The sequence below is a fragment of the Syngnathus scovelli genome, chromosome 13, assembly GCF_024217435.2.
Source record: "Syngnathus scovelli strain Florida chromosome 13, RoL_Ssco_1.2, whole genome shotgun sequence".
NCBI lineage: Eukaryota > Metazoa > Chordata > Actinopteri > Syngnathiformes > Syngnathidae > Syngnathus > Syngnathus scovelli.
Genome location: NC_090859.1, coordinates 7,515,581 through 7,529,614, shown reverse-complemented (window position 1 = coordinate 7,529,614; position 14,034 = coordinate 7,515,581). Strand labels below are relative to the sequence as shown.

General features: G+C 39.6%; 1 protein-coding gene across 1 annotated transcript in view; it reads left to right on the top strand.

Moving 5' to 3' along the window:
- Positions 1-12,355, top strand: part of LOC125979986 (myosin-11) — a 37,521-nt gene extending 25,166 nt beyond the window's left edge. Inside the window, exons 8-24 of the mRNA XM_049738915.1 lie at positions 3,119-3,613; positions 4,729-5,007; positions 5,613-5,714; positions 5,872-6,015; positions 6,096-6,197; positions 6,438-6,496; positions 6,637-6,784; positions 6,856-6,960; positions 7,106-7,258; positions 7,889-8,056; positions 8,141-8,314; positions 8,610-8,699; positions 8,794-8,877; positions 8,952-9,070; positions 9,174-9,282; positions 10,030-10,193; positions 10,324-12,355. Coding sequence (XP_049594872.1) covers positions 3,119-3,613; positions 4,729-5,007; positions 5,613-5,714; positions 5,872-6,015; positions 6,096-6,197; positions 6,438-6,496; positions 6,637-6,784; positions 6,856-6,960; positions 7,106-7,258; positions 7,889-8,056; positions 8,141-8,314; positions 8,610-8,699; positions 8,794-8,877; positions 8,952-9,070; positions 9,174-9,282; positions 10,030-10,193; positions 10,324-10,483 — 2,655 coding nt within the window. The 3' untranslated portion in view covers positions 10,484-12,355. The remainder of the gene's footprint in view (positions 1-3,118; positions 3,614-4,728; positions 5,008-5,612; positions 5,715-5,871; positions 6,016-6,095; positions 6,198-6,437; positions 6,497-6,636; positions 6,785-6,855; positions 6,961-7,105; positions 7,259-7,888; positions 8,057-8,140; positions 8,315-8,609; positions 8,700-8,793; positions 8,878-8,951; positions 9,071-9,173; positions 9,283-10,029; positions 10,194-10,323) is intronic.
- The last annotated feature ends 1,679 nt before the right edge of the window (positions 12,356-14,034 follow it).

Sequence of the window (14,034 nt, the reverse complement as noted above, 5' to 3'; positions counted from 1 at the left end):
TGGCGAATATTTTCTAAGTGCCAACGACTCAACCGCCGTAAAGTGTCCGCCTCGGCTGGTTCCTCCGGTTGGCCAGAACAAGTGAAAATTCGGCCTCTTCCCCTGGAAGTCTGGCCAAGTTTGGCGAATATTTTCTAAGTGCCAACGACATTCATTTAAACATGGCGATTGAATGTTTACGTACCGGTAGTTATTGTCGTTGCCTGACGCGCGATGACTCGCACATTCGCTCAATACCCAGTACTTCCCCCTAGCAGTCATCGTCGCTGCCTGGCTTTCGATGTCCGTTATTGAGGTGAGAATATTTGAAATTGTTGCTGAGGATGCGTGTTAATGCGACGAACGCTTTATAATGATTCCGTTTCTCGCTGTTTGATGAGCCTGACGGATGCACACCCACGCACAATGAGATGCATGAGAAACGGCCTTGGTTACCATCACATTTGAAGCGATGAATACGAAGTTAAATTTTATGACTCGGTGTATAAGTCGAGGTCGATTTTTTTCGGTCGATTTTGGATCGAAAAAGGTCGACTAATACACCGGCAAATACGGTATTCCCACATAGCATAAGAACATATCTGACCAGATTTTGTCCTAGTTGGTAACAAATATTACTGATTAGGTTTCCATCAAGAGAGTAAAACAAAAGTCTTGATTGTGACGTGTGTATACGAACACAGAAACAAAAATGGCCTGTGAGCATTTGAATTTTGAGTTGCATGCAATAAAATACAACACATCTAAATGTGATTTGTAAGTAAGTATAAATTAAAAAATATATATATATATATATATAGTGTCTGAGAGCATCAATCACAAGTAATATATATCATCTATTATATTATAAAATATTTGATATTATAAAACACAAATCAACCTGATAAAAAAGATACAACATCAATTCAGTTTAGTAAATCCATTTTATGAGTTGGAATATATTTTGGATCAGTCAGGTGGCCACAAACACCAAAATAATGAAAAGTCCATTTGGCTACAGATGGAAGAGCCCTGACAGTTGATGAAATTGATTGTTTTTAACTTCAAAAAAAGGTTTTATAGTTCCTTTTGTCTTTGTTCAGATGACTTCAATCTTTTTGCGGGTGCCTCGTAAACAAAGTCGACCATCAAAAGAAATCTCTGCAAACATCCCCATCACTTTTGCTACCTAATTAAATTTGACTCACTCCAATCACGGCTGGTACGACATGAGGACAGAACATGCAGTTAACAGGGCTCGCCAGCAGTTTAAACACTAACATCGCCTGAAGGATTCTTCACAACCTGTACAAGGCATTCTGGCTGTGGTTGTTTAGACAAGATGCACTAAGGAGGATTTGGGATGGTCCTGAAGCTATACAAATTTCTTCCCACAAAATGCCCAATAGAATGCGGTCTTATTTAAAAAAAAAAATTGCCAGCCTAGGTCAAGCAATACATATTTGACTTCTCTAGCCATTATTGGCAGGAAATGAATTTTAAAGATTTGATGAGATTGGTTGGCGCTTCATGTGGACTAATAGATCGCACAGTACTTACAACACACTTAATGTGTTGAAAACCAGGCTCTTCATATCCTTGGAGAGTTTTTGGTCGCTCAATTTCTCTGTCACATTCCAAAAACATGCATTGTAGATTAATATTACACTCTAAATTGTTTGCGGGTAAGATATACGTTAACTCTATATGTGGCCTGAGATTGTCAGTCTCGGGTGGACTTCGCCTCTCAAAGCCAACTGGGATGGGGTACATTCAAAAACATATGTGTTCTCAAAGGGGGGGAGGGTCTGAACATCAAAAAATCATATTCATGTTCGTGTTAAAACGATTGCTCTGTTTACTGGGTGAAAATAATAACATTAAAATAATCAGCTTCAAACTAATCCTATTGCATCCTGTAAACACATTAATACTGAGCAGCGATTCCAAACCCCAGATACCCTTTTGCCCCCAGCTTCAGTCCTTCCAGGGCTTGCCCCCTCTCCCACCCCAGCCTCAATTCGCCTTCCCACGGGGACGGAACACAGGCCAGTCGCTGGATTAAGGCCACACGATGCTTTAAACCCTTGGACTCCCGCCACTTCATTTCTCTAAGTGGCATTGGCCTTGTTGTCATGATTGTTAATTAAACTTAGATTTAGTCAAGTGGTTGGTCGAATTTTTTTTTGCTATATTCATTTATCCTTCTCTCTGTTGTGTTATTAAGTTAAGTGGACTTTGGAGTCTACATCTTTTATCTAATTGTTTCCATGAGAGACAGTATGGTGTTTGTTTCGCTGGGAGATGTTTTTAGATGAGTGAGCAGATGTTGCAGTTTCTCAAGAGGGATTTATGTCAGGATTAGAACATACACGTTTGCACGCATACACACACACACACACACGCACACAAAGACCCATGCACACACTTTGGGTTCATGTCATTATAAATTTATTTTTCAATCAAACAACAGTAAAGCTTGAAAGAATAAGTCAGAGATTCTGGTTAAGAAATTTGATATTGTCCAATTTAGTACAATACTTCTTTTAATTCTCAATAGGGTGCAACATCTGAGGTTGAACTCTAAAACTCTTTTTTTTGTCTGAAAATAATGGAAATTGTATTTAAATAGTAGTATTTCAAATATTGTCGGAGGTTGGTTGACTGATTTGCCAAAATTCTGAATCAACTTTTCTCATGATAGATAATGGAAATTCATTCAAGATCCAACCAGTGCCAAAATAAACTTTATATTAAGTGTACATACAGCAAAACCGTAACAAGCAACACAAAATTTGGGGGAAATTATGAGAGAGTATTACTTAAAGCAGGTGGCCAAGAATGAACACTTAACCCTAAATTTTTATATATGTAAAGTTGAAATAATAAATCATTGACTCACACATGTGCAGTGTCACAATCTGATCTGCTCTCCAGCAAATCGCATTATAATTAAAAAACATTATTTTATTTTTTTATGTGCAAATCTTCATTGGAAACACACACAGAATAATACTGAAGCTAACTTATTAAAAACTGTCTGATGGTTGTGGCCTGCACTTCAAATGCTGCGCAGTGTTGTTTGCTACTCCTCCTTAACTTGATTTTGGCGGATTGTTATTGTTTTGGACTCTTTCAGCATACACCTGAGTCTTCTTCCTCCCAATCGCCACTTAGTCCGCAGCAGACAGCCAACAAAGAAGAAGCAGAACAGAACTGGAGAGCCAGTCAGAGGAAAGCAGGCCTCTCAAATCTGCAGCGAGCCGGCAGCATCAAAGACCTTATCAGTAAATTCTCTGGTCCAGAGCAGGACTTGTATCTCAGCTCTTCTTTGAGTCTTTATTCAGGAACAGGAAGAACTCAAAAGTTCACTTCTTCTCAGAAATTACTGCCTCCTAAGTCCAAGTTGAGTCCGACCGTTATCGGTCGAGACAGTCTGCTGCCAAGCATTTCTGTGACCCCTCTATTGAAGAAGGAAATTCAGCGATCTGATGGATCTGCTCAGAAAGATGCTGGAATTAGCCAGATAACTGCAAAAATTGATTGTCCAGTAGGAGGCAGCAGTCAGAGGACAGATTCAAACAAAACGTCAGACTCTGGTAGAGATTCGGTGGCGGACTCAGGCATGGGATCGGTAAGCAAAAAAAAAAAAAAAATCTTGCACGGGAAAAGCTCGTGTTTTTCTCCGCTTGAAGACAAAATGACAGCATGGCACTGCATGTTCTTGAAATGCACGATTTAAAAAGAAAGTCTATGCAGTAAGTGTCATGGACAAAGGAAATTGCAAGCATGTCTTTAGTAATCAAACTGATCAAATAACTTTAGAATCTGTCTTTCCTCACCTCTGTCCTTCCTGTAGATTTGTTTATATTGTAGATTATCTGCAAATGACTGATTTTGTTGCATGATATGATGTGGTAAAATGGACCTTGTGATTTGAAGATCCTGATTGGAGTTTTGTTGAATCAATGTTTGTGGCAAAGCATCAATTTATTGTAGCTTAGAGACAAATGATGCATATTGTAGTTAAATGACATTATTTTTATTCTCGTCTCAAAGGCAAATTGATCTTGTTAAACAATTAAAAGCATCAGAAAATTAATTTCAATATAAAATCTATGTTAGAATAATATTTTTCAAAAGCCCTAATGCCAGGTGAAGTCACAAAGTTGCAGCTCCCTTTATTTTATGTGTGTGCATTTTTTGATTTTGGATAGTTTTTAAATTAAAATTCATCCTACTCACAAAATGTTAGGGATATTTAGGTTTTTTTTGGGGGGATAAACCTAACATCTACATCAATACCTTTCAGTGACTAGTCTTCCAGTCTCTCTGTAACTCTTTTGTGACACTCAAATCCCACTACAGTACTTCCATCTGAGAAGATCTGAAGCCTCCCAAGGGTTAAAAGTGCATTTTAGGTGCATTCTTAAATTTCAGTTCATAGCTGACTATCCATTTATGAGCGCTCTAATCCCTATTCCCTGTTTGTGCCTATACAAGCAGTGGCATACTGCTGTTTTCATAAAGCAGGCTTTCTGTTTATCTATGACTGAATTTGTTAGGATCTCCATGAGAAGGAATTCAGCCCCATAACAAAGGTCCTGCAGTCGGACTATGTATGAACGAATTAGAAAGAATTGCAACTGTGTTCATTTTAGCTGAACAACATCAGCAACATTGTGCTTGATAAAATGTTCATCCAGACATATGATGACTGAAATGGATCCTCTTTTTTTTTTTTTCCAGGAGCCTGAAAATGAATCAAACAAGCAGTCGGACAGCCTGTCAGAAGAAGAACCCGCCACTCCCCGAGTTGTGCGACCCAGCCCCAAATATCAGCTGTTCCTCGACAACGATCTGAAGACCAACGGCTTGAGTAGCAAGGATGCAGATGGTTCGGGAGGTGGAGGGTCGTCGGGGGAGGACGGCCCCAGGCTGTCCCGGTGGGAGACCACTCGGCCGGGGGTCAACAACTTCCAAGGGTCCATGGAGTCAGTCGCCTCGCGGGACTTAGAAACTGATCGGGTGGGTGGGGCTGCTGAAAGCAAGTTCGTTATAGTTTTTATTAGTTATTGTTCTCAAAAATGCTTCATTATAGTAGTTTTCAGTTTTGATAACATATGTTAGTATTTGCCAATAATATTTTTTTAAAGCATATTAATGTAATTTTCCTTTTACTTATTTTGTTAGTTTTTATTAACAACAATAACCCTGTCCTGTATTTCAATGCTCTTTAGCAAGAGTTTTATTCAGATATTCGAATTCTAAAAAACTTGCAAAGTGTTAATGTAAGTGTTTGAACTGACTGAATCTGATTGTGGACCAGTTTAGGATTCTCAGCGGTCAGGTTTGATGGGCCGCCCAAGAAGACAAGCAGTATAGAATAGATGGATGGGTTATTCGACGTTATTTTTCTAACCGTCACACTACTAACTTGTTGTCAAACACTGCCATCTTTTGGTAGAAATACACAACATGTTCTCTGGCTATTCCCGTTCATCCATTTTCCCAGTGCAATGTAGAAACATTTTCCCATGAATAGAAATGTAGACATACAATATTCGATGAAAAATGTAGAAAGTCAAAAACCTACCATATAACAATTGTATGTGCATGTGTTTTTTTTTCAGACACTTTTTGTTGAAAGCACTCGAGTATTCAACAGTCCCTATACCATGAATGTGAACGCATTTGCTGATTATAACCCCCTATACCGAGCAAATGACTTTAAGGTTAGTTACATTTCAGCTCAAATCACACAGCAAACATGCTTTGAGCAATACGTACCTAAAAGAGCACTGTTCCCACAACCTTGGAAGCAAAGTTTTCCACCATGACCTAAATTTCAAGGAGGTCTGAGGACTTAATGTCACTTTTTTCTTCATCCAGAGTGGAATATCTCCGGCCACATCAGAATTGAACCTGCACACCTTCAACAGTCGCAGTGACAGTCCTGTGCCTCTCATGCCCTCTCGCAGGCAATATTCTGCCTACGATTCTCTGTTGAAGAGGAGAAACGACGTTCCTAACCCTGTATGCTTCTGAAGAAACACGCTCAATGTGAACTAAGATTTTAGTTCTTGTCATGATAATATGCATCTCCCTTGCTGTAGGTGATATCAACCCACTACACCATGCGTAGTGCCACTCTGGGAGGCCTCAGTAGAAAAGACTTTATTGAAGAATTGACCAAGCAGTTGGATAACTGTCAGAAGGTGGGCCTAATCTCAATCAGAATATTCATTATACGAAAAAAAAATTGATTTAAAGCATTTTAAAATACGCTTCATCACATTGAGAGGTGATTCTAATATTTTTGATCTTTGAAGGTAACACATCCTGCAGTCACAGTGTTAAATTTGTATCATACAACATTTTTCATTTGAAAACACACTGCACCATTTTCCTGGTGTTTGCTGTATTTGAGGTCTAACAAAAAATCATGTCCTCTCCAGCGGAACCAGTTCCTCGAGGCCGAGAGTGTGGAGATGGAAAAAGAGAGGAACCAGATCAGGTGATGTCATCCAACTGTCAGCATGAATGTCTTCGTTTGTTTTATAATAGCTGTATAATAACATTTGGTGACCAAGCTCGTCACTTCATATACTCCTATTTAATAAATAAAAATCGACCCATCGTTTCCTTTGTCTTCAGATTTGAAATGCGTGGTTTGCTGGTGAATAACGAAGACCTACTGAGGACCAACACTCAACTGGCCAATGAAATTAAACGAATGAGAGAGCAGATGATAGAGATGGAGCGAACCCATCAGGCTTTGGTCGATAAGCAGAGAGAGATGGAGGTACAAAATGAAAATGTGATTCGACGGACAATTGTGGTGACTGACTGACCGACTGATGGTCACTGGTGCAGATGGAGGTGAAGCAGGCCCGCGACATGATGGTGGAGGCTAATACTCAGGAGTACGCCTTTGGCTTCCTCCAGCAATCTCTTAAAAACAAGATTCAGGATGCTGAGGTACACTTGAACGCCATGTGAACTACTTTGTACTGATTGTGCTGGTATTAATCTCTACAGATCTGTTCAATTGAATCCAAGCAAATAAGATAGTTTTATGTTTAAAGAGTAAAGAGAATGAATAATTTTGTGTGTGCGCGTGTAGGAGAGCCTTGAGAAGCAGACGCTGCACTCTCAGAGTCTGGCAGAGAAGTTATGGCTGGCCGAGAGAGAACTGGAGGAACTGGAGGTGGACAAAGAGACCAAAAGCAAGAAGACGTCTGAACTCAGCAGCACTGTTCTCCGACTGGAGACAGAGGTGCAGTAACAACTTAAAGACACAATCGTAGCCATTTTATCCATTTTTATCTCTCATTGTCAATCAGCTGGCTTTCAACATCCACAAACCAAAATTATTATGGAGATTATTTTGGAATAAAATATGTCAAAAAGACTGTTGTGGATTGACATCCCAGTCTGATTGGACACTTGCAGTATTAGTTTGGGCTTTGGATACCTTGCTCATATCATTGTTTTCTGGTTATTAAGGGAAAGAATCTTTCTTGAGCCAGAAATCTGAGACTTGTGTTGGAATGGTCTTGAATGAATTTGCGAATGGTGATGTTAAAAGGTCCAGTCAAAATAAATTGAATAATATCTAAGCAATAAAAAGAAATGAAGTCAACACTCTGTATCAGTATAGATTTTCAACTGTTCAGTTATGTACGATATCTTGTTGTTCAGAACAAATTTAAATATGTTTTAAGTTACACAGTATTGGCGTAACATAAAACTAGTTTAAATTCAACTAATATAAATTATTGGTATGGAGTTGCATTGTTACCTCTATATGCCAAATAGATTTTATATAAGTCCACCCTTACTCAATTACTACCATTATACTAAAAATGAAAATTGACATCCGGATATGTGTGACTTGTGTCTCTAGCTGGCCGATGCCCTGCAGATGTCTTCCCAATCTGCAGCAGAGTTGAATCTTCAGCAGAAATTGCGTCAGGATGCCCAGTTGAGGATGGAAGAATTGGAAGAGTCTTTGCTGGAGAAGGAGCAGGAGCTGCAGAGACTCCAGGCCCTTGTCGTCAGGCTCCAGGGAGATGTGAGTCACCATGTACTACTTACTGGACATGAAAAGCTAGCTACTATAACTACCATATTACTTGTGCGTGATAATGTGATACAGGTGTCTGGTAAGCTGATAGACAAGGAACAGACGCTGGAGGAGGAGATCCAGCTGAGAGAGAGACTCCAGCTGCAGTGCAAGCAGGCGGAGAGGACAGTGGATGACCTCCAGATGGAGCTGCAGACCACCATCCAGACCAAAGAGGACCTGGCAAAACAACTCAAGCAGGCCCAGGTATTCTGATCACTTTTATGTTTGATGTAATTAATACACATCAGATTCAGTGTGATGCCATGCACAGTGACACGAGATTCTGCTGACATTCTGTTCATGCATGACCTAATGATTCAAAACTAAGATGTCCACTAGAATTAAAATTCATCATGTGGCTATTTCTGAGCATATTTAATCTGTCCCATTTCTTTATAACATCGGTGTGTTCTGTCGATGAGGTCATGTCATAAACGCAACACAGTTAGTTTGAAAAGGTTTGTCGTGTAGCAACTTGTTATTTATTTCTTACTCTTAGGAGAAATTGATTGACCTAGAAACTGATGTTGAGGAGCTGCATGATAGTGAGCAGAGATGGGCCGCCAAGCACAAGAGAACTATTGAACAGGTACACAAACTGCACACATGGAAAGAAGTTCACCATTTATTATATTGTATTTGCTCTGGTGAATGGAATTTTCTTTTATCTTCACACATTGCAGACTGAGCAGCTGCAGCTGAAACTCATTCAGGAGAAAGATCTGAACGACCAACTGGAAACAGAGAAGGCCATCATTGAGAGACAGGTGTGTGTGTGTGGGGCTATATATGTGTGTGCTTCAGGCAAGTCATTACCAAAAATCTCTGTGTCTATCTGAAGTATCGTGATCTACGTTTGGAGTTGGATGCGTTTGAGAGCACCAAACCTTTGGAGGATGTCATCTCCAAGACAGAAAGTCGTGTCAAAGAGCTGGAGAACCTTCTGATAACCGCAGAAAGGTACCAATGGATTTTTATCGCCCTAAAAGAATTGCATCAATTGTGTGTTTGCATGTGGCTAGAGCTTTATGTGATTCCTATTTTAAATTTGTCTTATGAACAGGAACAAAGCCGTTCTTTCGAACACCATTGGTAAGCTGGAGAGGAAGATCAGTGAGCTGAACGATCAGATGGAGGAAGAGCACAGGATAGCTGCTGAGCAGAATGACCTGGTAACGCAACCACACACACACACACACACATGCCCAAACACACATTAACAGTTATGCACTGCTTTATTTCAAAAGATGAGTCTGATATTTTGACAGTTCTTTTTTCTTTTGTCTTGTCTCACCACTGTCTGAAAAATTATTTCCCCTTCACCTTAGTAGAGTCCGTCATATACGTGTAACACACTTGACCCATTCCAACCAGATTGGACCTGTTTGTTCTTTGCACTCACCATTGCTCTCCAATCTAAACTGTTGATCCTATGCAACTAAAGTACTGCTTCTGTAAACAACATGGTCGTTGGAATTCCAGTCTGACCTTGTCTGTCAGCCTATCAATGACATTTGCAAAGAGGAAGGGGCTTTAAGCAGAACTCTGATGTGCACTCCACCTCTGTTATACCTGCATATTACCTCTCCACTGTTCTCCTACCCTCATATATGTCCTCCTCTAACATACTTCTTTGCCATTCCAAACTTCCAACATGCAGTATATGTGGCACTATAATTTCTCACTTGATAAAGTAACCACCAGCAAACACCACATGGCATGACTGCAGTTGGAAACCACTGCAAATACAACCACCAAAATACTAACTAATAACACTCAGGATTGGCTCTTCGATTGTATCTCATTATATTGTGCTGGCTTTACCAAAGATGTGTCTAATTCTAGTTCCAACATACTTTAGTCAAGACCTACTCACTCTCTTTTACACATGCTCAATTTCTCTGTGATTGGTCATGCAGTTGGCCCAGAGAATCCGCTCACTGAAACGTCAGCTGAACGAGGGCGAGGAGGAGGCCGGCAGGAGGGACGCTCAACTCCGTCACTGTCAACGGGAACTGGCTGAGGAAAGAGAATCTAACGGACGGCTTCAGAGACAGCTGCTTGACCAACACCTGCAAACAAAGTATGTTTCATTCACAGAGAGGAACAATTTTGTCCATGTGTCAAAATGTTGTAGCCGCTTGGTTTATACGTCTGTTCTACACGTTTTGAAACAAACGAAAAAAGTACAATTGTGTATTCGCCCTGTTTAGGCGAAAGGAGACTCTGACAATTCGCCAGACTCTTGATAACCTGCGGCTGGACCTCAGCGTTGATGATGGAGATGAACTAGTGCCACAACAGAAAGAAGTGAAAGAAGAGAAGGTGGCGGAGCAGTTGTCGGGGCAGATCAATAAGGTCACTGAGGTTTAAAAGACCACCGTCAATGTGTTAGAGAGTAAGCACGTATCTCAATCGGAACATAGTATTACATGTTCTATTGAATCAAGTTTATGCATATTTATGGGGGGCGGACTTTATTCTACAGCTTTGCAAGCACACATGCGTTCCAATTAAAATCACACAGAAAGCACAGTCAGATTGTCTATGTGTAACATTTGTAAACAAACTCTAGCTGTATTGCAGATAGAATAAAATGTATGATGTTAATATGGCTAATTCTTGACAACCACATGGTTTAATCACAGGTCTTATAAATTAGTCAGCTGCACAGAATATTACATGTTGAACATGTACTATAAATATGCCTTTTTTTTATTTTCCATAGCACTATCAGTAACTTTGTTTACAGATCATTATCTCTAAAATATCATTTGTTAGGAAAAAGAAATCATCCCATAAACTCACAGGCTTGAATTGGTACACCTGAACAAACTCTAACACATGAGCTACTTCACAAGGCAACAATGCTGAGTTTTGATTGAAACTGTTGTTAAAGTAATGAGGTAAAAACATATTTATTATTGTGGTTGTATTTTCTAACGGTGAGGAACTGAACAGAGATCTTTTGTTCGTACAGTTCTTTTGAGGGGGTGCCCCTAAAGTGGTGGCCTGTGAGTGTGGCAAGTGTGAGAAGACTATCATTAAAATGATTCTCCTTATGTTCTTCTATAGCCACATTTGAATGTTTAAGACCACCAAATCATTTATGATTAATTGGTAAGGGTAATTAGTAGGGAAGGGAATGTATGACAAATTGAGTACCAGGACAATAATATTCTCAGAAAAGTCTCATTATTACAGTTCTGATCACCAAGCTGACTGTTGGAAGGTTTGAAAAAATAACTAAACAAGTCACCATGAAAATGTTAATAGTTCATTCAATTGAGTAAAATTTGCATTTGCAACTTGACATTTGTCTCAGAAAATAATGAGCTCAGTATAAATAATGTACAAGTGTTTTGTGTTGATTTTATGGAGTTTTGCAGACAATCTTTAAGCTTTGTGTTAAAAAGTGGTTCATATATTGTCACTATATTGGTCTTACTGGTTGTTACCACATTACAGGGTTATGACAAAACACTATAAAAGTGTAGAGCCCAAGAGTCACCCAAGGGCTTTTACAAATTAATTTATATTGAATAAAAGTTGTGTTCATGTTGCATTGTTAATTACTTGTTGGGCAAAACAGGTTTGTAAAAAGTGAAAAGTAGATTTCAAATGCTGTGTCTTAAGTGTTTTGGGAGGTGTACTGCTGAATGCAAAAAATAATAATAATTAAAAAAAAAAAAAAAACGTGCTGTGCCTTGAGCATCAACGTGCCTAATGTGCTTATTGATGTTTCTAACATCCAGACTGTAACATGAAGTTTTAAAACGGAAATAACGTGAAAAAAACGAGGAGGCTTGCATGGATCCATTGAATCTTATGAAAATGACGATTCTTGTATTTTAACCTTGACCATTGTATTTTGTGTTCCTTAATACTTTAACTTACTGCCTTCTTTGGGCTCTTTTGAGCTGTTTTGTATGTAAGCGGTAATTAAAAATAAGATACTCGGATAACATCAGATTGTGTCTTTTTTGTTTACATTTGCTGGTTTATTTACTTTACATGCTGTTAGGAATTCTGTAAACTTGATTTATAGCATTGCTGCTGTATTTCATTGCTGGCCTTAGCAGAAACTAATACAAATATTTACAACAACAAAAAAGCATACTACTGTTTTTTTTCTAGGAAACATATATTCAGATTTTGCTGCTCATGTTGGATATTTATTGTTGTTTTTCCACATTCTCTGTCTTCGGTGAGAAGTTTCCTGAATAAATTCTTCTCCATTGTAAATGTATCGTTGTTGTTTGCTGATGAGAAAAATTATATGCAATAGTTATAATAATTATAATAGCAATTATATATATATATATATATATATATATATATATATATATATATATATATATATATATATATATACAGTGGGGGAAATAAGTATTTGACCCCTTGCTGATTTTGCAGGTTTGCTCACTTACAAAGAATGCAACGATCTACTATTTTAATCATATGTACATTCTAACAGTGAGAGACAGAATCCCCCAAAAAATTCCAGAAATTCACATCATATGAATTTATAAAAATTGATAACCGTCTGATGAGGAAAAACAAGTATTTGAACCCCTGGACAAACAGTATGTTAATATTTTGTAGAAAAGCCATTATTGGCCAGCACAGATGTCAAACGTTTTTTATAGTTGGTGACAAGCTTTGTGCACATTTCGGCAGGGATGTTGGCCCACTCCTCCCTGCAGACAGACAGCCTCCAAATCATTCAGGTTCCGAGGTTGTCGCCCGGCAACTCGAATTTTAAGCTCCCTCCAAAGATTGTCAATGGGATTCAGGTCTGGAGACTGGATTGTTGATCTGCACAAGGCTGGGATGGGCTACAGGAGAATCGGAAAGCAACTTGGAGAGAAAAGATCAACTGTCGGTGCAGTTATCAGGAAATGGAAGAAGCACCACACCACCGCCAACCTCCCTCGGTCTGGGCCTCCACACAAGATCTCACCTCGTGGGGTCTCCCTGATCATGCGAATGGTGAGGAATCATCCCAAAACCACAAGGGGGGAACTGATGAATCAACTGAAGGCAGCTGGGACCACGGTTGCAAAAGAAACGGTTGGTAACACACTACGCCGTCATGAATTGAAATCCTGCCACGCACGCAAGGTCCCCCTGCTCAAGAAGAAACATGTACAGGCCCGCATGAAGTTTGCCATTCAGCACCTGGACGACTCAGAAGAGGCCTGGAATAAGGTGATGTGGTCAGATGAGACCAAAATAGAACTTTTTGGCCTCAACTCAACTTGTCGTGTTTGGAGGGCAAAGAACACCGAGTACAACCTAAAGAACACCATCCCCACCGTCAAGCATGGCGGTGGCAACATCATGCTTTGGGGGTGCTTTTCAGCCAAGGGGACGGGACAACTCCATCGTATTGAGGGGAGGATGGACGGGGCCATGTATCGTAGAATTCTGGACCAACATCGCCTTCCCTCAGTGAGAAAGCTGAAGATGGTTCGAGGATGGGTGTTTCAGCACGACAACGATCCTAAGCACACCGCCAAAGCAACAAAAGAGTGGCTGAAGAAGAAGCACATCAAGGTTCTGGAGTGGCCTAGCCAGTCTCCAGACCTGAATCCAATTGAAAATCTTTGGAGGGAGCTTAAAATTCGAGTTGCCGGGCGACAACCTCGGAACCTGAATGATTTGGAGGCTGTCTGTCTGCAGGGAGGAGTGGGCCAACATCCCTGCCGAAATGTGCACAAAGCTTGTCACCAACTATAAAAACCGTTTGACATCTGTGCTGGCCAATAATGGCTTTTCTACAAAATATTAACATGCTGTTTGTCCAGGGGTTCAAATACTTGTTTTTCCTCATCAGACGGTTATCAATTTTTATAAATTCATATGATGTGATTTTCTAGAATTTTCTTTGGGATTCCGTCTTTCACTGTTAGAATGTACAT